The sequence below is a fragment of the Myotis yumanensis genome, unplaced genomic scaffold (genome assembly GCF_028538775.1).
Source record: "Myotis yumanensis isolate MYYU_CA2020_CCGP unplaced genomic scaffold, mMyoYum1.0.hap1 SCAF_3, whole genome shotgun sequence".
Classification (NCBI taxonomy): Eukaryota; Metazoa; Chordata; class Mammalia; order Chiroptera; family Vespertilionidae; genus Myotis; species Myotis yumanensis.
In genome coordinates this window covers 203,696,348-203,720,269 of record NW_027223754.1, presented here as the reverse complement: position 1 = coordinate 203,720,269, position 23,922 = coordinate 203,696,348, and the positions used below count along the sequence as shown (strand labels likewise).

Genomic DNA, 23,922 nt, shown 5'->3' with positions numbered 1-23,922 from the left:
TCATTTGAAAAAAGGGGCCATTAAAATGTTTAAAATCCCCTGCAACAATTTGATGACACTGAATAGGTTCTCTGATCATTTTTAAATGTGCAAGTAATGTTGTAAAGCTGATCTGAATATTTATTACATATCTTTCTGTAATAAAAGTCAAGACTGCCATGTAATTTATACTTAATTTTTAAAAATCTGGTACAGAACATTATCGGTGAACAACCTTCATTTTAGAGGAAGTCAGTAGCCAACTATTCCCAAGGCCAACCTTGTCATGAAGTAACCTTTGGGCCTCACCACCCCTGGAGCTTTAAATACATCTACTGAAAGGCTTGTGTGAGTACATTCCTCACCGCTGCAATCAGAAAACACTAGAGGTCAGCAACCCGACAAGATGACAGCTGTAGTTTTAAGAAACAAAACCAAACAAGCTCCAGAGTGGGGCTGCGAATCAATCACATGAACGGTAGCCGGCTATCAGTTGGCCGACCCCTGTTGGGTCTGAAGGGAAATCTGTCATTGGGGCCACCTCGCCCGGGCAGGATGGGGTTAGGTCCTGGAAGTGGGCCAATTGGGTCAAAACGTGGTCTGAGTGGAGGGAACTGGCCGGGTGCCGCCCCAGGCCCAGGAATGAGTGAATTGATTGGGTTCCCAACATAGGGAAGTGTTAGTCTTTCATCAAATTCACCACCAATAATTCCTGGAGGAAGGAGCGAGCTGGGAGGGAAAGGCCTGGGGTGGAAGGGATTGGGGTAGAATGGGTTGGGGTGGGGTGACGACGGTGGCAGGAACATCATATGCCGAATTCTCTGAGCTTCTTTTCTTTGTTTGTGCTTCTTCTTGTACAACTGAAGAAAAACAAGAACAGGATCTGGTAAGTGGTTGGGATGTCTCCCCAAAGTTCCAACCTGCTTTCGCTGTACAGATCTGTCCTTTCCTTTTCCCACACTATCAAGGCAGACCAAAAACCAGTGCACAGAAACGAACTTTCACCATTTCTTTGTAAGCGAATCAGGTAGTGACTCTGAATACAATACCGATGAGCTCTAGTCTTTAACCACACTGCAAACGAGCAATTGTGCCAACCTGGAGCAACAATACATCCAAAGGAGGGATAACTGAGTCGCATGTACTTTCAAGACTGCAACCCAGAGTTCTCAAGCTAACATGCAATCTTAAGTCAGCCTTTTTTAAAAGTAGCAAAGTTAAATATTTGTTGAAAATATCATGCCATAAAATATAAAGGTGTTGGGGGGTGAGGTTATTATTTTTCACTTAAATTGTGTCCCTAATAGATCTCAATTTAAACAAGATAAAACAGATGCCCATTTTAGAGGATGGAACATATTTTGTACATGTTTGAATACTTTCACTGAATTTTATTCTTCTCTAGTCCTTCCTCCCAAGTTTTTCTCAGTCCTATCAACGTCTTTTATAGTAGGCATCAGCAAATAAAATAACATCACTTTTTCTTTTCTTAATGTACTATTCTAACTAGCAGAACAGCTAAACACTATTCCAGCACAAAAGCAACTCACTTTAAAAAAATCTTCTTTGAAACAGAAGAAGGGAGAATGTTTTATGAAGGTGAAAAATAATCATTGTGTTAAAATTTACTTCCTGTGTAATTACAAGAAAACGGACTGAGTTTAAAGTAAAAGTTGAAAACATTTCCATTTACTGAAAATGAGCAATAAATTTAATGAAAACAGATTACATCATAAAACAGTGAAAACTGCCCATAATGTACCAATCCACTAGTTATTTCTGTGTTGTGAACATTAGCCTTGATATTTACACACTTACTTCTTTCCAATCTGTGTCTCGAACTCTAACAGTACCATCTACAAAGGAAAAACAAAAAGTAAGGGTTTAAAATGCTTCATTCATCCAGCATGAAATAGCAAGTTTGCTTCTGTCCTAAGGAAACAAAAGCATCCTCATTAAGCAGAAAAAGGAACGTGAATCCATCACTGGTTTAACACACACTACTATTTATACTTTCTTGAACCTAACTCAGATCCTCTCTGGATGGCTGAGGGCAGCCGGCACTGCTCTGTGCTACGTGGCTCAATGCAGTAACTCCCTCAGGGATGCAGAGGGCTGCATGGCTGTTCTCTCCTGTGCTAACTGACCCACACTACACCGTCTCCCCCTAACTCCATCTAGGGTGTCAGCTGCTTCTGACCCCAAGTCTCGTGTCACACTAAACCAGGTGACAACCTCTGAGTGTCTGTGTTACAGCTCATGGTCATTACTGGAGGTCAAGCTGGTAAGGTTTTCTTCCATAATTGGGTTAGATTTTCTCCCAAACATGTTCTGAATGATTCGACTCTCAGAAATTTGATCATAACTAAGTAATTTTCAATGTACTTACTTAAAATCTGTGAAATGAGGAAAAGAACTCCTTTTAGTGACGAGTTTGGATAAAAGATAGTGATGTCTTCTCTAGAAGTTATTACATTGGCATGGAAGAAAAAGTTATAAAAGCTCCAGCCCCATAACATTGTATGTACAGGGAAATTCAAGAAAAAAATATGAACACTCAGCTTACAAATGAGCTTGTGGACCACAATCTGGAAATGAGGTAGAGACTGATTGTATTTTAAACCTGAACTCAAATATACAAGTAAAAAGTATTTGTTCCTTTCATGGGTATTTTTATCATAGCCTGCTTTTTTTTGGTTGGATCTTCCATATATGTTGGTCATTTTGTCTTTTCATTTTGACTATAATTTTTTAAATTTCTGAGATGACATTTCCTGCCTCGAGGGACAAAATAACATTTTAAACTTTGGATTCAGGAGCAGAAACAAAGAATGAGGACCTCAGGAATCAAGAAGGAAGACAAGGAAAAACCAGGTCATTTGCACTTTCTACATTTTGAAGCCTTAAAAGAAAAAAATTTTGACAATCCAAATGGCTCTACATAATACTTTTAATTTTAAAAAAAAAAAGAGGAAGGGGAACCTACCCATACATGTTTACTAGAATGGTACCTTATCATATATAGCACCATCATTCAAACTTTTTTATTTTACACGGTAACATATAAGATTTTTTTTACATTTATGTATCTATATAACTAAAATATAAGTTTACTCCTATTTTATAAAGTGCTGCTGACTTTCCTGTCTTTTTTCTGTAAAATGACCCCTTAAATTGATTTTGTGACCCACCAGAGTCAAACCACAGTTTAAGAAAACACTGATATGTAGTAAAATGGTGTGACCGAAAAGAAGTTCCACACTCAGGCTTCCAGCCTTGTATCTGGAAACCCTGTGACATTTTGGAGAATTCTCCCCAGCCCCAAGTTCCACTGTCATCACTGCTGCAATGATGACCAGGTCACCTTAAATGTGACAATGCAGAAATACAGCTTCCCCAGCAACACGCCTGCCACACCAGAGCAAGACTCTCTCCACTTGTACTCTGGTCACAACCACAGAAGTAGTTAGAAATGCAGTGGATTTCTAAGTCAGACACTGAGGATGGCCGATAGAGAATAAACCTATCTCACGTCCATTTTTTTATCCTGACGGTCTACTTACTCTAAGTGGCTATTTGAGGAGAGTTTTCAGGACATAGGCAAAGGTTAATGAAGCTTAGAATCTCTTTACTATAGGCTGTATGTTATGATTATTTGCTACCCTAAAAAAAGAAAACCTATAACTAAAAACTTCTGGCAAGCTGAATCATTAAGAACTAAGACCTCAGTAAGAAAGAGCCCCTTTCTTGTTAACATGTCATCATGGAAATCACCTCGAAAGTCCCGCAGATATAAACACCTCCACAGAAGTTGGTCATTTGATGCGATAAAGAGGTCACGACAAACTGCAGACAAAGACAGGACAGAACGAACGTCCAAAAGTCGGAAGATCCGTAGTTTCAGCTCCAATGGAAGGACTACCAACCCAAATACATCTGGGAGGTTCAGTGCTAAAAGGAGAGAAAAAGAACAAGTGTCTCTGAGTAAAGAACATCCAGCTTTCCCCACACATTCAACAAAAGCAGATAACTCATTCCTCTATAGAGAGGTAACAAACTGGGTGGTGGCCTCAATTATCCAAGCACAAACATCTACAACAAATTTTTAACCCCAGGTTAACTAGATTACTACTACTAAGCCCCTTCCTTGTTCCCCTGTTTTAGTGGAAAGACAAATACTGTTTAATACAGATAGAAAAAATAATTCTGACAATTTGTAGATACTAGTCAATGGCTTCTTTTAATTCTCTTCTCAACTACAGAAAATGGATAATTCACTGGCTTTTATAACTGGCTCCCAATGCTGCCACTTATTAGCTGTGTGCTTTTGGACAAGTTACTTAAACTCTGCCTAACTCAATTTCCTCATCTGTAAAATGGGTTAATAACATTATCTACCTCATTAAGTTGGAAATTAAATGTATTAATACATATAGAGTGCTTAGAACAATGTTTGGCACACAATAAGCACTCAGGTGTTAGCAATTACTATTAGGCAGGCTTAAAAAAAGGAGGTAGAGCCCAGACGGTGTGGCTCAGTGGTTGAGCGTCAACCTATGAACCTTTTGGTGTACAGGGCAACGCTCCAACCAACGAGCCACACCAGCCAGGGCAAGTCACTGCGATTTTTAAGTATTTTTTACTACAACACAAATAAGAGAAAGCTGACTATACAAGAATCTTGAGTGAATATAAACCTCACTGAATTATTCAGTATCACCATCTATAAAATGAGAATAAAATCTACTTCAAAGTTGTTAGCATTAAGTAAGAACACATGTGAAATATCCAAAGTACCTAGCATAGAGCCCCAATAAATATTATTTTTTAAAAAAAAAACTTAGATGCAATTTACAGGCTATACATTATTTATTTATGTGTTACTGAACGTATTATGGGCCAGACCCTGTGCTAGGCCATGAGAATACAAACGTGAATAAGACATATTCCCTGCTTTCAAGTATTCACAACCTTAGGTGGAAAGAAATTATAACAACAATTATTATACACTGAATAAAGAGCTACAATAAAGATATGTACAAAATGCTATGGAACTACAAAGAGGGAGTGAATAACATTTAAGGAATTAACATTTAAGCTTAGTCTTAAAATCAGAGCAGAATTTCACTAGGAGGAGAAAAGAGGAAGAGTCATGAGCACAGTACTGTAAATTTACTATTCTTTCTAGCCATTTGATCTGTGATCATTTATCATCTCTCACCTTGTCGGGTAAAAGCCAGAAGAGGATACACCAGCTGGTCTTTGAAGAGGCGAGAGAGTTTCTGAAGATCTTTGTAGATGTTGGCCACATTTTCCCCTAGAATATTTAAAATAAAAAATCAAATAGAAAATCAAGTGGAAAAACTTGAAATGGTGTCCTCTACTTCAGCCAAACCAATCAAAGAGGTAAATAAATTTTCACAAATAATTCCAACATAGATATAAATCAAAATCTCCAATAGACTAGGGAGTATACAGCGTGAGACTCTGAAAGCTAAAATCCCATATCAAATGAACTGAGCTGTACCCAATCTATACAGCTCATAGGCTATAATTTGGTAGGGAACACTAGATATACTGAACTAGAGGCCCGTGCATGAAATTCATGCAAGAGTAGGCCTTCCTTTCCCCGCTGCCGGCACCGGCTTCCCTCTGGCACCCAGGACCCAGGCTTCCCTCACAGCCCCAGCTTTCGTCCGGAAGGGTGTCCTGAAGAACGTCTGGTCTAATTAGCGTATTATGCTTTTATTATTATAGATATCTACCAATCTGCTCTGAGCACTGGGAATGCAGTGGGGAACTGCTCTTGTGGAGCTTAGATTTAGTAAAAAACAGTGTTTATAACATGACTACAACTGTGTCAAGCAGTTTTCAAGCCTTCTTTAGAATCAGCAATTCTCCCTAAGAGATAAATACTATTATTCCCACTTTAAAGACAGGACAAGATATAGAGAGCCCATCCAAGGTCTTACAGTAAGTGGCAGAGCAGGGTATAAGGCTAAGTGGGGCTCCAAAGCACTCACATTAGCCACTAAACTGCTACCAAAGTGTGGTCCATGGATCACCTGTATTGACATCACCTGGGAAATGTTTCTACATATTGAATCTCAGGACCCACCACAGACCTCCTTAATCAGAACCTGCATTTTAATAAAATCCCCAGGTGATTTTCATGCACATTACAGCATGTACACTGTCAAATTGTGCCTAGAGTTCCCACTTCAGTTTTGCTATAAATTTACCAAGTGTATAACCTTGAACCTTCTGATCTGTATCTGTTTGCTCACCTGTTTAAAGAAGACATCACCACCGCACCAGGTAAGTGTGGTTAAAATTTAAAGCTACATACACAGTGCCTAGTATTTATCAGTAGATAATCAATTTATGCTTGCTCCCTCCCCAGTCCATATGTATGCAACTCACTATTCTATATAATAAAAGCATAGTATGCAAATTGTCCCCTCAACCAGGAGTTCCTCCAGGAGTTCACCAGGGAACTAGGGGGCAGGACCAGCAGGGGGAAGGGAGGGAGGCCCCGGCTGGCAGCCGCTAAGGACCCTATCAGTGCACAAATTTCATGCACTTGGCCTCTAGTCTATAATAAAATATGCGTAACTTGATAATGAATAAAAAAAATATGCAGCTAAACTCTACATCTTTATTGCATGAATTACAATCTTGAGTTTAAATCAAATTTCAATATATTTTTTAATATATTTTATTGATTTTTTACAGAGAGGAAGGAAGAGAGAGAGTTAGAAACATCGATCAGCTGCCTCCTGCACACCTCCTATGGGGATGTGCCCGCAACCAAGGTACATGCCCTTGACCAGAATCGAACTTGATACCTTTCAGTCCGCAGACCAATGCTCTATCCACTGAGCTAAACCGGTTAGGGCAAATTTCAAGATATTTAAAAAATAAATTTGGTTTAATGTGAAAACTGATTTTCTATAAAAAAAAAATTTCTTCAGTGATATATAATAAAAATAATTAGGGACTTAGAACAAAAGGATAAATAACAGTACCTAGTATATACGGATACTATAAGCCACAGTAAACATTTATTTAAATGACTTGTCAAATGAACAGCATATTCCTAACATAAAAAGTGCTACATTAAAAATATTCAATTAATATAGTCCATAAACTTGTAATAAAACTGTATTAACTTTTCCCCTCCCTTTCATTTCCTTTTTAACAGAAAGCAAATAAAGAACAGAAACTGAGCTACATTTCTATAAAAGTTGTTTTTAAAAAAAGGTATAGGAGTCAAATCTATTCCGATCCTAAATTCCACCATTTATTAGCTCTGTGACCTTAAAGTAATTTAACCTCCTCTAGACCTATTTCCTGATCTATAAAATGGGCATAATAACCTCTACTGCTATAAAGTGTAGAGTATTTCTACTCCCCATAGCATAGAAGTGAATATACAGTGTTGTAGCCAAGGAATTTCTGGCCCTAATGGTAAGATCTTCTTTAAAGATTTAATGAGTCTAGTTCATGCATTCGCAACAGGAGCAATATTGCCCCCAACAGGGCAAAAATTGGTTCTTGGGAGGGCAAAAAAATAAAATCCTAGTTATTACATTGGTTTTGCCCCTCCCAAAGGTCACAGTATACAAATACAGATATCTACGGTATTAAATTTTCATGGGGGAGAATGACTAGGGGGAAAAATGTGTAAATGGCTCTTTCGGGGATTGATAAGGAAAAAAAGGTTAGGAAACACTGGTCTACTATGACATTATATGTTCAGAGACCATTATAAACATGTACAGTTGACTCTTGAGCAACACAGGTTTTAACTGCACGGGTCCACTCATATGAAGATTTTTTTTAATAAACCACAATCAGCCCTCCATATCCCTGGTTTTGCATCCTCAGATTCAACCAACAGCAGATAGAAAATAGTGTTTTCCATCTGCAGTTGGGAATCTGGATGCAGAGGGCCAATTGTATGCATTGGTCTGCATCATTTTATAAAAGGGACCTGAGCATCCGTGGGTTTTGGTATCTGCAGGGAATGTTGGAAACAATTCCCCTTGGATACCAAAGGTCAACTGTAGTTAAGTTTCAGGGGAGTCAAAAGTTATATGTGTATTTTTGACTACATGGGGGATCAGCACCCTAACTCCAGTTTTCCAATGGTCAACTGTATTCTGATGTCTGCTTTATCAGTTTTAGTTCATATACGTCAGTCTCTCAAGGCTTGATCTCCCCTGGGAACTAACAAGACTAAGTTAGGCCTTCAGAAAAAGATCTACATCTACATGGTCTTCCCTTAAAAGACACTGCTTTAAATGTCATCTCCCCCCTATACCACACCGCTCTCCATCTGGATTTTAAAGCCTCAAGTTTACTATGAGGATGAAATGGAATAACATCTGTAAAGGCACAAAACAGTACTTAAAGATGATACTTCCCTCTCTACCCCATCTCTTCTCCTTCAACCACCTACCCACATCTCATCCTTTGACTTAAGTTAAAAAAATAAAAACTCAATTTCTTTGCCTCTACTAATAATTTTATAGAACATAAACGAAACCATGCATAGAATGCAAACTTCTGGTAAAGGTCCAATCTATATCTAATAGCAACCAAATTTATATAGGTTTAAGCAAGTATCTTCAATAATGACATTCCATTATACTAGTATGGTTCCCACAAAACATAGATCCTCTCCATACTGGCTAACCACAATGCCAGAAAAATCCACAAAGATTAATTCAGAAATTATGAAGCATCAATAATGTGCAAAAAATTACATACTAGTGTCATTACATAATGGCAATGTAAACATAATCCAGCATTCCAAGATCCTAAGAATAACAGGAAAGAGAAACTCTGCATCATGGTCTTGAATTTGCTTTAATCTCATTCAGAAACTCAGTCTTTTGAACATTACCTTTCAGGTTTTTAAAAGTGAAGCTCTTAAAATGTCATCCCAAAAGTTAAATCATGGTTACATTACCTAGTTCCTCTTTGCAAATGAAAGATTCTGGCAGCAGCTGCAATCTTTTCACACTTCTAATCTCACTGTTGATTTTTAGTGTAGCTGTAAATAAGCAAAAGAAAGATGAAAATTCGTCACTTCATCAATTGCCTTCATTTTCCAGTATGGGACTGTATTTCCTTGCCCCCAATATACAAAGGACACATTATACAAAACAAACTGCTCTATGCTTATATCCTTCCCTCACAGCAAAGTCCAAAGTATAAACATGCCATTGCATGAATTAAAAATCACTCTAAAACACCCCTTAAAAACTACAGTAAGCACCTTTATATATAATACCTATATAAAAAGTATTACCAATAGCAGCTCATTAGTAACTGGAAGATATGCAACAAGGTTAATAGAAGACAGTTAAACACAATAAAATCATTATTTCTACCAGTATCACCAAAACTCCATTTATTTTTTATTTAACCCTTGGCAATGAGTCTTCCCTTGTTTGTTAAATGAATCCTCTCTCTAGACCCAAAAGACCAATATTCTTGACATCACCAGAGAGTTCAATTTCATTCACATACACAAAGGCATACTTCATCTCATTCTATGAAAGAGCCAGTGATGTGCTTATGCACATGTGCACCGAACAGGATGTCTTCGGTGAAGGAGAGATTTAAGGACACACTACTCCTTTCAAAGAATCAAGCCTGCAATGGCTGTCTGCCATGCAAGTCTGCAAGCAGGTGACTTGCCAAGAATGGTAAATAAACGAAATATCGGAAACTAAGAAATCATTAGACATTTAACAGCTATTCTCTTTTAAGTATCTTGAAACTCTAGTAAATAGAGGTTATTATACAGATGTTATTAAAGAGTTTTAGTAAGAAACTGAGGCAAAAATTACAACCTCACATTTACCATTTGGTAACTTCCACCTTGCAAGTTATGCTTAAATGGAGGCAGCAACTGCTGATCTGGGTGGAACACCCAACTAAAAGTTACATTTGTAATTGTCATGAATTGCTGAAAAGGCATTGCTAGGTCCTCGTGCCATCAGATAGTCACGTCCAGACAAATGTGGAATACCACCAAAGCTGTTAAAGCTGAAATTTTGAGACTTTTAAGTAACATGTCGAAGAATCGAGTAATTAAAAGGAAATAGCAGAAATTACACAAAAGGGCACCTAGAACTGTCTTTCAGCAGAAAAAAAAAACATTTTAAATCTTGTAGGGACCCCAATAAGTGAAATAGACAAACATGTTGCTGCTCAAGATTTAAGTGGAGATAGTTCTACTAAGCCTCCTCCTTGCTTCGTCTCAGCAAAAACTAGGAGCTGCAGAACGTGTTGAAAACCACTGAGCTAAGACACATCAAAGCACCTGCTGCCTTTGTTATACAAAGATGAGCTGTGCTGAAAAAGGAAAAATGCAGTCATTCCAATATTATCCTTAAGAGGATAAACCTCAAAAATCAAAATGCAGCCCTAACTGGTTTAGCTCAGTGGATAGAGTGTCGACCTGCGGAATGAAGGGTCCCAGGTTCGATTCCAGTCAAGGGCATGTATCTTGGTTGCAGGCACATCCCCAGTAGGGGTTGTGCAGGAGGCAGCTGATCGATGTTTCTCTCTCATCAATGTTTCTAACTCTCTATCCCTTTCCCTTCCTGTCTGTAAAAAATCAATAAAATATATTTTTAATTTAAAAAAACCAAAATGCAACAAAAATTCAAGATTCTAGTCACTCAAGTGGATCTCCAGAATGTTGATTATGAAACTGTTCCAAACACCACTGATAGTTGGTATGGACATGTAGGTGGCATCTGAGCTAAAATGAAATTGGGATGTATTGCTATCCCAGTGAAATTTTCTTAATACTGAAGACAACTAGGAAAGAAACTATTAAGAGCGACTTTCTCAGGGTGGGGGAGAAAACACACACAGATTAAAGCCTCAGAACCCTTAGTGTTTGTGGGCATTTATATATTGTTCAGTGGTGCCAAGCTGAATATAAAGGGACCCAGCTCAATCTCACCTCTTACCATCTCTCAGTTCGAGACCTTGATTTAAAAAAAAAAAAAAAAGCCATTTATAGTCATAAAAAAACATATATTCTTCAAAGAGTTCATCTCACTCCTATTGTAACAACTCCCAACGGAGCAAAAAATAAATTATAAGGTTAAAACAGCAAAAGAGTAGAGCTGCTCAAAGAATGAAGGCTGCTAACCTAAAACATCAACCTGTAATTCTCTTTTTTCATATAAATATATTCTTATTGATTTCAGAGAGGAATGGAGAGGGAGAGAGAGAAATATCAATGATGAGAGAATCATTGATTGGCTGTCTCCTACACGCCCCACACTGGAGACTGAACCCTGACCTCCTCGTTCATAGGTTGATGCTCAACCACTGAGCCACACTGGTAGGGCCAACCCATAATTCTATAACCTTTCAGACTCATGTTATCAGTGGTACAGGGATTAAACAAAATTGAAAAAAGACTCATAACTATATCATAATGGGCAATTAATGAACTGGCTATAAAACATTTGGAGAGAAACATGTCAGTATTCGTAAACTAATGACTGCAACTATGCCATCCAATTACCATTTATGACGACTAGGTTTCCCAAAGGCACACAGGTGAGAGCAGCAAAGCCGCCCTCGCAGAGAGGATGCGTGTACTGCAGCTTATACACTCCTCCCGATTTCCAGTTCTCTGGCATGGAAATAGCTTTGGTTTCAGTCCCCTGGGGAAGGAAATTAAAGGGAAACAAATATAGAAATGTATTACTCTCAAAAAGATTAACCATCCAGGAAGTCTCTAACTTGTCTAGAAATAAGCATTCCTTACAATCCCCTTAATAAAATTTGTCAAATCATTAACATTGCTATGAATAAAATTTTGATAGAAAAAAAGTTTCCATATATTATCCTCCATCAAAATTTTTGTTCAAATAGATAAAATAATATCAGAGATGGAGTTAATTTCTCTCTTCAAAGACTCACTTCTCTGCTTACCAAGGTCATTATTCAAGAACCCAACTCAAATATCACTTTCTTTGGAAATCCCTTTTAAAAGAAAATATATATATATACATGCTAAGCGAAGTCAGTCAGAAAAAGCTAAGAATTACATGATTTCACCCATATGTGGGATATAAAACTGAAACTCAGAGACACAGACAGATAACAGTATGGTGTCTACCAGACGGAAGGAGGTGGAGGAGTGGTAGAGAGTAAAGGAGGCCAAATATATGGTGATGGAAGATGACTGACTTTGGGTGGTGGGCACACAATGCAATATACAGTAATGTACATTTGAAACCTATTAACCAATGTCACCCCAATAATTTTTTTTTTAAATCCTGCCCTGGCCATGGCTCACTTGGTGGGAGCTTCGTCCCAAACACCAAAAGGTTGTGAGTCTGATTCCCAGTCGCAGCACATAACTAGGATGCTGTTCGGGGCAAATATGGGAGGCAACCAATTGATAGTTCTCTCTCACATCAATGTTTTCTCTCTCTCTCTCTCTCTCTCTCTCTCTCCCCCTTCCTCTATAAAATCAATAAAAACATATCCTTGGGTGAGGATAACAAGAAAAAATCATGTTTGTCATTCTCTTTCTTTTATCCACTAACGTTCAGTTCATATTTCATATTGTTATGTACTTCTCTAGTGTTATTTATCATAATATATTATAATTTTCATTTTATTTATATCCCATACTTGTGGACTCCTGTAAAGGACTATCTTTATATCCTGATTCCTGGCCCAGTGCATGGCATGGTGCAGGTGTTCAGTGATCACTGAATTACTGTTACTCATAATACCACCAGTTGTGGCATCGCTATTGTGTGAGACTACGCAGAATCTCAGGCTCCACCTTAGACTTATTAAATTAGAATCTGCATTTTAATAAGATCCTCAGGTATTCTGTGCACATTAAAGTTTAAGACACTCTACTCTAAATGTTCTCTGTGAATCTCTGGCATCCTATCTATGGCTAAGTCTCTCCTAGAATTTAACCAATACAGTACAGTGTTTTGTATACTTGTCTCTCTCACTCTTGCACTATAAGCAACCTGGGAGCAGAGACAAAGCACTGCACCTGACAATGGAGAATGAATGAATGAATGCAAGCAACTACAGCATAACAACAATGTCCTCTTCCTAACTGAATCTTATTAAATTATTGGCAATTCATAGAGCCATTAATATAAAAAACCTAGTGTGTCATCATCTGTCTAGTCACACCCAATCCACACTCACTGAACACATTTTATCTACATATTATCCTACATACTGTAATCTTGTGGTTCTTTTAACCCAAGTTGCCATCACTTTTATAATATTAATTAAAAACTGATAAAACAAATGAAGAAAAAAAGAAAAGGAAGAGAATACTTACTGCTTGCCTACTGTATGCATATCACTGTGTTCAGCATATTACATTTAATATCCAACCACATTTAATAAAGAAATCTAGAATACACAACACAAAAATCTAGGGATATTTACTGATACACCTCCTTTCCTAATAGAAATGTAGACTCTAACAGATGCTTGTCTTCTCTTGTCATCTTACCTGAGGTATGTAACCCGACTCCAACATGAGAAGATGAATGCATACTATCAAGGCATCACTGGGACTAGAACAGTCAGCTGACTGATACAGGGTCTCTAATGAATGGGGCACTTGCCCTTCCTCTGATTCACTGCAGAGCATTGGTTCTGAGGGGTAGAAACCTGTGTCTTCATCCATATCCACAATATCTTCAATTGACTCAGCTTCAACATTTTGACTAGGCCCTGGCTGAAAAGGATAACAAACAATGAATTCATTAAATAGACTTTTATACATGATATTTTGTATCCTAAAGTGAACTGAGATTATTGCTCAAAGTCAAAGCACATTATTGGGTTCAGAAATGGGACACATTAAAGCAAGCCCTCCTACATAAATGAGCCTGCAATCTACTCCTCCATTCCAAATTCCTTATCTCCATTAACCTGGAAATCTTCCTAGATTTCTCAGTCTACGTTACTAAACCCCACACCAATCTGATCATACTTCAAAGTTCCACTGAATCTATCTCCTAAGTATCTCTAAAATCTGCCCCTTCCTACTCCAACAGTAATTCACACTCATTTATCTCCTGACTTCCAGCAACAGCCTCCCCAATACATCTGACTCCACTTTTTTATCTTCCATACATTCCACCCACTGCTGCCAGTTTTCTGACAATTAAGACTCCAATTATGTCCTATGTCCCAACTTAAACCCTGTCAGTATTTCCCCAATGTAGACAGCAGCATTTCCCTAAATTGTGCCTTGAAATGTGACCCTAGATGTTCTTAGGAAAGAAAGAGGTTGACAATAAAATAAGTTGGAAAATGCTACATGCTATTGCTACCTAACCTTCCCTCCATATTCACCAAGTATGCTGTGGCATTACAAAGCTCTGAGAAGTCCAATAATAATGAGCGCATAACCAAGAAAGGCTATCCTCCTTCCTCAACGCTCAGCTATCCTCCTTCCTCACTTACTTATAATCTCATGAAACAAGTCTTTCATGGAGGACATGCTGAGAAATGCAGGCCTACAAATAAAGTCCAAACTCCTAAACTCCTTAGCATACAAGGCCTTTCATCACCTGATCCCTGACTCTGTATCAAGTTCACTTTCTGCCAGTCCCTTCCTCCCCACTCTAGCAGTCTCCACCTCTTCAACAGAAGTGACACCGACTACCCTCTGATTTGCAAAGGCTTTATTACTCCACTTCATCACACAGTATTGAAATTTTCTAATTACTCATCTACATCCTACCATGACCACAAACTTAGAAATGAACAAACTACATGTCACCTATTTGTATAACCCCAATACAGTACCTAACACATAGTAGACACTCAGTAAATGATGAAGGATATCTTACAATTCATAATGTTTATGTTTTTGTTTTCAGTGTTTTCTCATTTGCAACATGCAAAAATGCTATAAAATAGGCATGAAAAATGATGTCACCTTTTTATACATGCTGTAATCGTGACTCATATTAAATAACAATTGAGGTTACCAACTAATAAAACTTTGACGTGAACAAGCTCACCAGATTCCCAGTTCACAGCTTTTAAACAAAATATGCTGCTTCAATAAGACTACGTTACCTATGTTAACTTTGCTCACAAAGTTGGTTTTCTAGGCTTGTGCTCAACTCCTAACGCAAAGCACATGTTTCTTCTTTTTCAGTTCATGTTTCCATTAAAGAAGGAGCAGAGGAAATTAAAATTACATACTATGAGTCCAAGGGTGGGAGAATGTCAAGGAGCATGAGGCTATTCTAAAATCCCTGGTGGCTTATGAAAAACAACCAAATTCACTTGTTAAAACCTAGAGGGCAATGACAACTCACACTACCTAAAAAAGGAGGTTCCAATGGACACAGACACTGGGGCAGTGGGGGCTTGCCCAGAGTGGGAATGGCTGGCGGGGGGGGGGGGGGGGGGGGGGCAGTCAAGAGGGGAAAAAGGAAACATATGTAAAATTTTAGACAATAAAAAAAAAGGAGGCTCTATCATATTTTGAACAAACAGAAATTACTTATTAAAACCACTTAACACCTAACTAAATTATAAAGTGTACAGGTTCTTTGCTTCTTATCTACTAGAGACCTGATGCACAGAATTCGTGCAAGGGGCTTGGCCCTCACAGCCCCTAGCAGCCTCAGCTGGCCCTCACAGCCCCAGCTTTGTCCGGAAGGTCATTTGGAAGGTCATCTGGACGGTCATTCTGCTATTCAGTCTAATTAGCATATTAACTCTTTATTATATAGGATTATGCCTAACTTTGGGCCATTAACTACTTACTGACAGTTGCATGGGAGAATAGATGTGAAAAAAGTATTGAAAAGGTTGCCCTAAACTGATAATGACATAAGAGGAAGATATCAGAATCCCCTAGTGAACTTATCAAACCTTACTGCCACTCCATGAGAACCACTGGCATTCACTGAGCCATTCTGATATGATGAGAATATTTATCTTATTCTTCATGCATAGGGAAGTGAAAAAAAAATGTTCAGCACCACCTCTCTGAACAGATCATTTACTAGTATCATATGTCATTTACAAATGACTGGAACAAGTGACTAAAATGCAGCTTATAGCTAACATTAGGGTCTGATACCCAGTTATTTGTTTCCCATTAAAGAATCAACAGGTACTAGATGAGTTCCCAAATATAACGGCATCTGAGAAAATTAATTTACACTTAACTGCAAGAGTAAAATTTTCCTATTTTCATTTTCTAATGCTCCATCCTACATTTAATTAGCAGACCCTACTGTTTCAAGTACTTAGTGCATTATTTATGAGATTTCAAGCTGTTTCCACACGAAGGTTTTACAGTCGTCCTATACAAGTCTTAGAGCACAAAACAGCTTGCTTTTGGAACTTAAATTACTAACTTGAGGTAATATTAATTTCTCAAAAGTTTCCAAAAGAAAACTAGTAAAGTAACTATTACATACACTATGAAAAGTTCCATTTTACTGGACAATTTTAATAGTACACAGAAGTAAAGGGAATGGGCCCTTCCACCAGAATCTCTGAAGGGGTCTATCAGCAAAAATGATTGAGAAATGTAATTTAAATATGTGACTGAATATTCTTACTCATTCCCTAGATTATCTCTATGAAACAAAAACACAAAATTACATAATAATTTCTAAAAAGAACACACACACATAAGAGTAGGTACATTAAGCTTTTTAAAAGCTTTTTTTAACTTGCTTAATCTCTCTGGATACTATTACTAAAAATCTGAACATAAATGCTTTTCATAATTTACAAACCTGTTAAAAAGTATTTTTTAGTATATGTATATACTGAAAGACACGCTAGGCACAATGAATAATTATAAATGTTTAAGGCCCACGAAAAAAAATTAAGTTGAAGAGATAAGTACATAGACAAAACCATTAACAAGCTGACATATGTATTATTAATAAATTAAGTAATAAAAATGATCACTTGAGACTTACAAGAAATCAAAAGGCAGGATAAAAAAATGAGGTGTTTCCAAGGCAATAGAGATAATAAAGATAAGTTAAAGAAAAGTATTATGTTTGGCAGGGCCTTAGGACGGGTAGAGATACAGACAGGAGGGAGAGGAGAGGTAGTGAATTACAGGCTGGGTGAGCAGCAAGAGCAAAGGTGCGAAGCAGTCATTAGGTAGTGTGTACGTGTGCACATGTGAGTGTGTTGGCTGGTAGAGGAAAAATAAGGAGTCTGGTCTGACAGGAGATGGCAGTTTACAGGAGGGAAGAACAGAAACCAGCGCTGTAAAGGATGTGGGGCAACTTCTCAGAAAGCCTTAAAAACTGGTACGGGGGAGGGACATTTTCCTCCTCTGCATCATGACAGGGTTGAACTAGAGATATGTGGTCTTTTCAATTCAAAAGTATGAGCACGGGAATATCTGTGACAGAGTAATTAAGAGCAAGGGAACAACATAACCAAAAAGCTGTAGAAAGAAAATGAACCTAGAAAGTGCACTGAAGAACAGACACTGAAAGCCTGAAATGGAAAGGAAACACTGACAGGGCTTGTTAAGGGGTTGGGTATGAGGAGTCAAAATCACTCCAAGGTTTTAAGGTCAGGAAAACAGTAGTACCACTGACAAACAAAAGAACATCAGTGCACATATTTTCAAATTTATGTTGGCATAGAGAATATGAGGTAACAATATTTTTTGAGGTGACAATTTTTAACACCCAGGTATAAATGTCCAGCAAATCATTTGGAAATAACTGTTGGACTATGTATAGCCTTAACAAGCGGAGTAGACCAGAGAAGCAAAGCTGGGAACATGAGCTTAACCGGTTAACTGCCACGATATCTTGAATTAAAAAAGGTCTGCCACTTGCATCTATAGACGCTTATGGCATACAAATAGTTAAAGGCAGCGATAGAAGCCAAGGGGTAATTTATCTGAAGGGGTGAATGAGTATCTGAACAAAATAAATAGGTAAAAACTGGGTTCTTCAGAATGCCCAATATTAATCCAGGCATTTAGCAGTTTCAAAAATGTTTTCTATAAGAATATAATCTGCAGTCTACTGATGATAATGATCCTGACTGGCTCAGAATTCAATCAAGTATGATTTGTCAACTACCCATTTTCTGTCTGAACAGTAATACCCACCATACTGCCATCATTCCAGACATCGGATTGGGCTGCCTCTCCTTGGAATGAATCAGTCTGCTGTTCATCCTGTATGCTGAACTGACTGGAGGGGGTGGCCAAAGAGGGTTGGTCATTATTCTGGAGTGAGGAATGCTCTGAATCTGTGGATGAAGGTAAGTTAGGTGCTGGAATGGCATCTTCAAGAATCAAACATATCAAGTCCCCAGAAACAATCCCATATGAAGCCAAGGTCTCTTCATCTCCAGTGAGGGCATCCTTGTTGTTCAATGTAATTGCAAACCGGGTATCAGAACTGCCAAGAAAGATGGATAAGGATGGTAAGAGCTACCTACCTATTACCATTATCCTCAACAATAATATATTTGGAACATATATAAGGTACATGGTCTGACCCTAGACGAACTAAATAATGAAAACGAAACAAAAATAAGAAGGAAGCCAAAGTTTGGAAAAACAACCAAATTATTTGTTCTTATCACCAAATGCCTAGGTTACAGATTTCTAATGGCAACAATTCTAGCCTGTGGGATAGGATACAGTAATTATCTATATCTATCATTAATCCATGTTTTCATCAATTCTAAGACACATACTTTTTTATATTTTGATCTTTGAAATAAGGATGCTTCTTAAAATTTATGACATATCACAGCTTAACAGACAGCATTTTTTTCCTTTAGTGTTACATAAAACAATCTCTTAAGAGGGACAGCAACTGAGATTCAACGAAATATAGTCTTTTTAAAATGTAAATTATAGCATTCCTCTGCTGAAAATCCTCCAATGGTTTCTATTGAACTTGGAACAGAGTCCTTAACATGGCCTCCAAACCCAAGAGTTGACCCCGACCTGCTTCTCTACCTCACCCACCTTGAGCCATCCTTCCTCTCACGGACTGTTCTCTATTCACATGAGCTTTCTATCTGTCCTCAAAACAAATCTACTTCATTGCAGACTTTGAGCCTCTGCATTTGCTCTTCCAGCTCAACTGACTCCCATCATTCAGGTCTCAACTCAGAAGTCACCTCTTCAGAGATGCCTTCCACCAATCTCCATCACTTGATTTCATTCTCGTTTATTTTTATTGTAACTCCGCTATCTGAAAATATACTTATTTATATGTTGTCTCTCTTTCCAAACCCCTACATTAGAAGTTAAGTTTCATAAGATCAGGTATCCTGTCTGTCTAGTTCAAAACTGTATCTGCAACACGTGGCAAATAAAAGTATTTGTGGAATAAATTCAACCAACATTGGATGAGACTGAAATCAGGCTACCCATTCAATGCCCTTACAGGACAGTTAGATTATGTTGGTTCCAAAATACTAGACCCATGTCCTAAATGAATATTCGTAATCACAAAAAGTTGGATGAGTATATGTAGATGACTGAATACAAATTCATTCCTCCTACTGGTAAGTGTAAATTCTCTTCTTTCTGATGACCAGCTATGATGTCTTTTACGGGGAAGACAGCACAAATCGAAAAACTCACTGGTAAATAAGCTCAGAGCTCAAATTATCCTAAAGCAATGACCCGCCCCCCCATTTCTGTATCACAGAGTATCTGACCTGAAAGAATAACCATCATTTCACCATGTAGTGGGAAGCAATAATTAACAATTGCAGAACATTTTCTAAGACATCTACACACAGCAATGCTGACTTCATTAACTTCTTGAAGTCAAAGGATGAAGTCCTTTGAAAAATCAAGCTGTTTATTCTTTCTCACAATGCTGCATTTTCAAAAGTGCTTGAAATAATTCATTGTTTTTCCTTTCACGTTTCTTCTTACCAATCAGAGTCTCTTTGGTTGAGAAATTACTGAAGTTTTAGAAACTACTCCTGATGACCTTTTAAGCTCATCAGGAAATTCCCTCCTAGAAACTTCAGGCCTTTTAAAAAATGTTTTATGGCAACTCCAGATCCACTTACTCAGCAAAGACATTTTAAAAAATAATAATGTCATATGGACACATTTTAAAACTGCCTATTATAAAATGAACATATATCCAGAAGCTACAGTCCTTCCAGTTAACCAGCCTCTACTATGAAAACAAACTTGAAAGAGAAACTAACTTGGGCTCTTGGGTAAACAAGGAGTCACATTGTGTTGCACATCCGTTTAAGACCGCCCCTCCTAATTAAAATAATAATAATAATACATGAAAATACCTTAAAAAGAGAGGTTAATTTTGAAAATTTGGGGTGGGGTAATGAAGTCAGCATGCAAAACTCTGAGGTTTAACACCAAGAAATTACAATAGGCATGTCACTTAGTATGTTTAAAGGGGGTTATGTCAATACCTCATTTTCTATTTTTGTCTTAATTTGGAAAAAAATCAGGCCTACTTTTAACCTGAAAAATGGGAGGGTGAGTAGTTCATAATATGGTCTCATTTTTCTGAATTCCCCACAAATAAAATGGAAATTTGCAAAAGGAGCCACTTAATTAACAGAAAGGTTTTCTTTTTTTTTTTTTTTTTTTTTTTTTTTTTTTTATATTTTATTGATTTTTTACAGAGAGGAAGGGAGAGGGACAGAGAGTCAGAAACATCGATGAGAGAGAAACATCGACCAGCTGCCTCCTGCACATTTCCCACTGGGGGTGTGCCCGCAACCAACGCACATGCCCTTGACCGGAATCGAACCCGGGACCTCTCAGTCCTCAGGCCGACGCTCTATCCACTGAGCCAAACCGGTTTTGGCAGAAAGGTTTTCTTTTAAAGAATTCCTCTAAAAAGCCCCAGCGAACATTTTTTTTTCTTAGCACAAAATTCCAAATTTGAAGAGGATCACCCTTATGTCCCTCTAATTCCCAGATTATTGTCCCCAAAAGATACCCTCAGTGGAAACAAAGCTGCCTCATCTGCAGCCCCATAAACAACAGACTTTGATCCTTTCCTTCTCAACGTCACTGCCCCCGACGGTAAGCCTCCAGAGTCAATCATAAGGCCCACGCGTACCTTCGTTTTAGCAAAAAAAGCAACATCTCGCCCAGGAAAATAGGATTATTTGAAACACCCGGACACGCTGCACTTCACAAAACTTTGCAGCGGTCCCTGGCCGGGTAGTTCCGTTGGTTGGCGAGTCCTCCCCAAAGGCCAAGGTTGCAGGTTCAATCCCCGGTCAGGACACATACAAGAATCAACCCATGAATGTACACATACGTGAAACAACAAATCGATTTTTAAAAAAAAATAAAAACTTTGCAGGGCGCTCACTGCGGCGCCCGCACGTAGTAAACACCCAGTGAAGCCTTCCGATTATTGCAGCCTCAGTGCAGCTCAACAAGGTGCAGGTGGCCTCGGAGGCGGGGCCGACTGCTAACTCCTTCTAGTACTTTCTGAACTTTTTCACTGAAATACCCCGGCAGCTGGAGAGGGTGAAGTTACATCTCTGTGGGGGCCTGGTACATTCTAACCCAAACCAAACCCGTAATTTCCAACTTGACGTCTCCAAGGGCGGGAGAACTCTGAGCGCCACCGGCCTATCCCCCGGTTCGTTTACTGGAAAAACGGAAGCGACAGCTCACCCTGGAAGGGGACGGAGCCCCCCGGACGCCCGGCCATGTCCTCCGAGCCGGGGACCCAACGCCCGCTCCCTGCCCGGCCTGCGCGCGACACGGTCCCGGCGGCGCCCGCCCCGCGACGCCCGCCTCACGTGACGGCGGGGCCCGCGCCGCCCGCCACGCCTCCCGCAGCCCCGGGCCGGCCCAGCGCCTCTCCGCCCGCGCCCGCCGGGCCGCGTACCTGTACCCCCAGGTGGGCAGCAGGGCCTGGCTCAGGTGCGCACGCAGCTGCCCCAGCGTCGGCTCCTCTATCTGCATCTCCAGGGGCCAGGTCCGCTTCTGAAGCCGCACCCGCAGCTTCATGGCGGCGGCAGGGCCCGGGGACCTGGGCCCGGAGGCGGAGACGGTGACGACGGCGCGGCCTGACGGCTTCTGCCTCCAGCGGCGGCGGCCCCGGAGCGGCGACTACCGGAGCTGGGGGGAGGGGTGCTGAGGTGTCACGGGGAGACACCGCGCAGCTTGCCGGACTCTGCGACGGGACGCTCGGCCCCTCTCTGGAGGGCGCCCCCTGCAGCCCACCCCGCGAGCGGCCGCTGACGGCTGCGCGAGACGGGCGCGCGGGAACTAGCGATCGATGACTCGGCGCTCAACGGCGCCACCTGGGGGCGCGAGGAGCCCACCGCGCAGGCGCCGGGACTGCTGCCGGGCTCAGCTGCCGAGGCTCCGCCCCCGCCAAGGCTGTGCAGACTCGCTCCACGTGGTCCTGGGGAATGTTCACCCTGAAGCGGGGACTGCAGATGACGCCCCTCGCCGCTCTGCAAGGCCCAGGTGTGCCTGGTTCTTTCCCGGGGCCCTTCGTGGCGCCCAGCGCCTGCGTCATCTGCTCGGAGAAGCCTCAGTGGTTCTCAACCTTCCTCATGCCGCGACCCTTTAATACAGTCCCTCATGTTATGGTGCCCCCAACCATAAAATTATTTTCGTTGCTACTTCATAACTGTAATGTTGCTACTGTTATGAATCGTAATGTAAATATCTGATATACAGGATGTATTTCCATTGTTCGTGACCCGCAGGTTGAGAACCGCTGCAGGTGGAACCCAGGCTCTGGTAGTTTCCTCCTATTCCAGCAAAATGTAAAAAACAGCTTGTAGTCAGTGATCTGTGTCGGAGAGTACATTAGTATTCTGTTGCTGCATAACAGTCACGCCAAAGCTTAACACCTTAAAACGACAAACCTATTGCCCCACGGGTTCTGCAGGTCGGGAACTGGAGCCTGGCTTGGCTGGGTGGTTCCGTCATGGCCTCTCGGGCGATTACAGCCAAGGCTGCAGTTATCTGAAGTCTTTTTTAAAAAATATATTATATTTGTTGATTGATTGATTTTTATTCATTTCAGAGAGAGGAAGGGAAAGAGAGATATAAACATTGATCGACTGCCTCCTGCATGCCCCCTTGGGGGGTTGGTAGGGTTCCAAGCCCACAACCCAGGCATGAGCCCTGACCGGAACCGCGACCTCCTGGTGCATAGGTTGACTCTCAACCACTGAGTCACACCAACGGGGCCATTTATCTGAAGTCTTGACCTTGGGCTGGAGATCTGCTTCCAGCGTGGCTTGCTCACATGACTGTTGGCAGGAGGTCAGTTTTACGCTGCATGGACCTCCACATGAGGCCACTTGAGTGCCCCCATGGCCTGGCATCTGGCTTCCCTCAGTGCCAGTGAACCCAGGGAGACCAAAGCAGAAGCCACGGTGTCTTCTTGTTATCTAGCCTTAAAAGTCAGGCACCAATACTTTTGTCATATTCTATTAATCCCAAACCAACCCTTCAGCGTGGGAAGATCAACCCAAAGGCATGAATACAATCAGTAGACAGGGATCCTTGGGAGCCATGCGGGAGGGTCTGACAATAATGAAGATGGCCCTAACCGGTTTGGCTCAGTGGATAGAACGATGGCCTGCGGACTGAAGGATCCCAGGTTCGATTCCAGTCAAGGGCATGTACCTTGGTTGCAGGCACATCCCCAGTAGGGGGTGTGCAGGAGGCAGCCGATCGATGTTTCTCTCTCATCGATGTTTCTAACTCTCTATTCCTCTCCCTTCCTCTCTGTAAAATATCAATAAAATATATTTTAAAAAAATAATGAAGATGAAGATAACCTAGATGAGGGAGAGAGTATCTCAGTTTCATCCTTGTCTGATAGCCACTGTCCAAATCATAAAACGAGTAAAGTTTCTCCCCCTAGGTGGCAGTACTTGTCCACATCC

The 23,922-nt window shown here is 40.1% G+C and overlaps 2 protein-coding genes across 4 annotated transcripts in view; one reads left to right on the top strand and one right to left on the bottom strand.

Moving 5' to 3' along the window:
- Nucleotides 1-159: 159 nt before the first annotated feature.
- FBXO7 (F-box protein 7) lies at nt 160-22,208 on the bottom strand. Of its 2 annotated transcripts, none has more exons than XM_070410994.1 (9): nt 21,897-22,208; nt 18,143-18,437; nt 13,523-13,750; nt 11,543-11,684; nt 8,957-9,040; nt 5,201-5,296; nt 3,754-3,930; nt 1,798-1,835; nt 160-839 (listed from the first exon to the last, which is right to left on the bottom strand). In XM_070410994.1, exons 1-9 carry the CDS (start codon nt 22,016-22,018, stop codon nt 447-449), a joined length of 1,575 nt encoding a protein of 524 aa, XP_070267095.1. In that variant the 5' UTR covers nt 22,019-22,208; the 3' UTR covers nt 160-446. The 2 variants fall into 2 exon arrangements, with proteins under 2 accessions (XP_070267095.1, XP_070267096.1); XM_070410995.1 differs by lacking the exon at nt 21,897-22,208 and adding an exon at nt 21,680-21,764 and having other exon boundaries at nt 18,143-18,285.
- BPIFC (BPI fold containing family C) overlaps nt 21,865-23,922 on the top strand; it is a 46,926-nt gene continuing 44,868 nt past the window's right edge. Inside the window, exon 1 of one of the 2 annotated variants that reach the window (XM_070410992.1) lies at nt 21,865-22,483. In XM_070410992.1, coding sequence (XP_070267093.1) covers nt 22,426-22,483 — 58 coding nt within the window. In that variant the 5' untranslated portion in view covers nt 21,865-22,425. The remainder of the gene's footprint in view (nt 22,484-23,922) is intronic. The other variant, XM_070410993.1, reaches the window with a different exon arrangement.

Coding starts and splice junctions, on each gene's coding strand:
- FBXO7 (XM_070410994.1), bottom strand. CDS start 22,018: ATGAAGCTGCGGGTGCGGCTTCAGAAGCGGACCTGGCCCCTGGAGATG. Junction 13,751..18,142: donor TCTGGAATGATGGCAGTATG/GTGGGTATTACT, acceptor TATCCTTTTCAG/CCAGGGCCTAGTCAAAATGT. Junction 1,836..3,753: donor ATATCTGCGGGACTTTCGAG/GTGATTTCCATG, acceptor TTTCCTTTGTAG/ATGGTACTGTTAGAGTTCGA.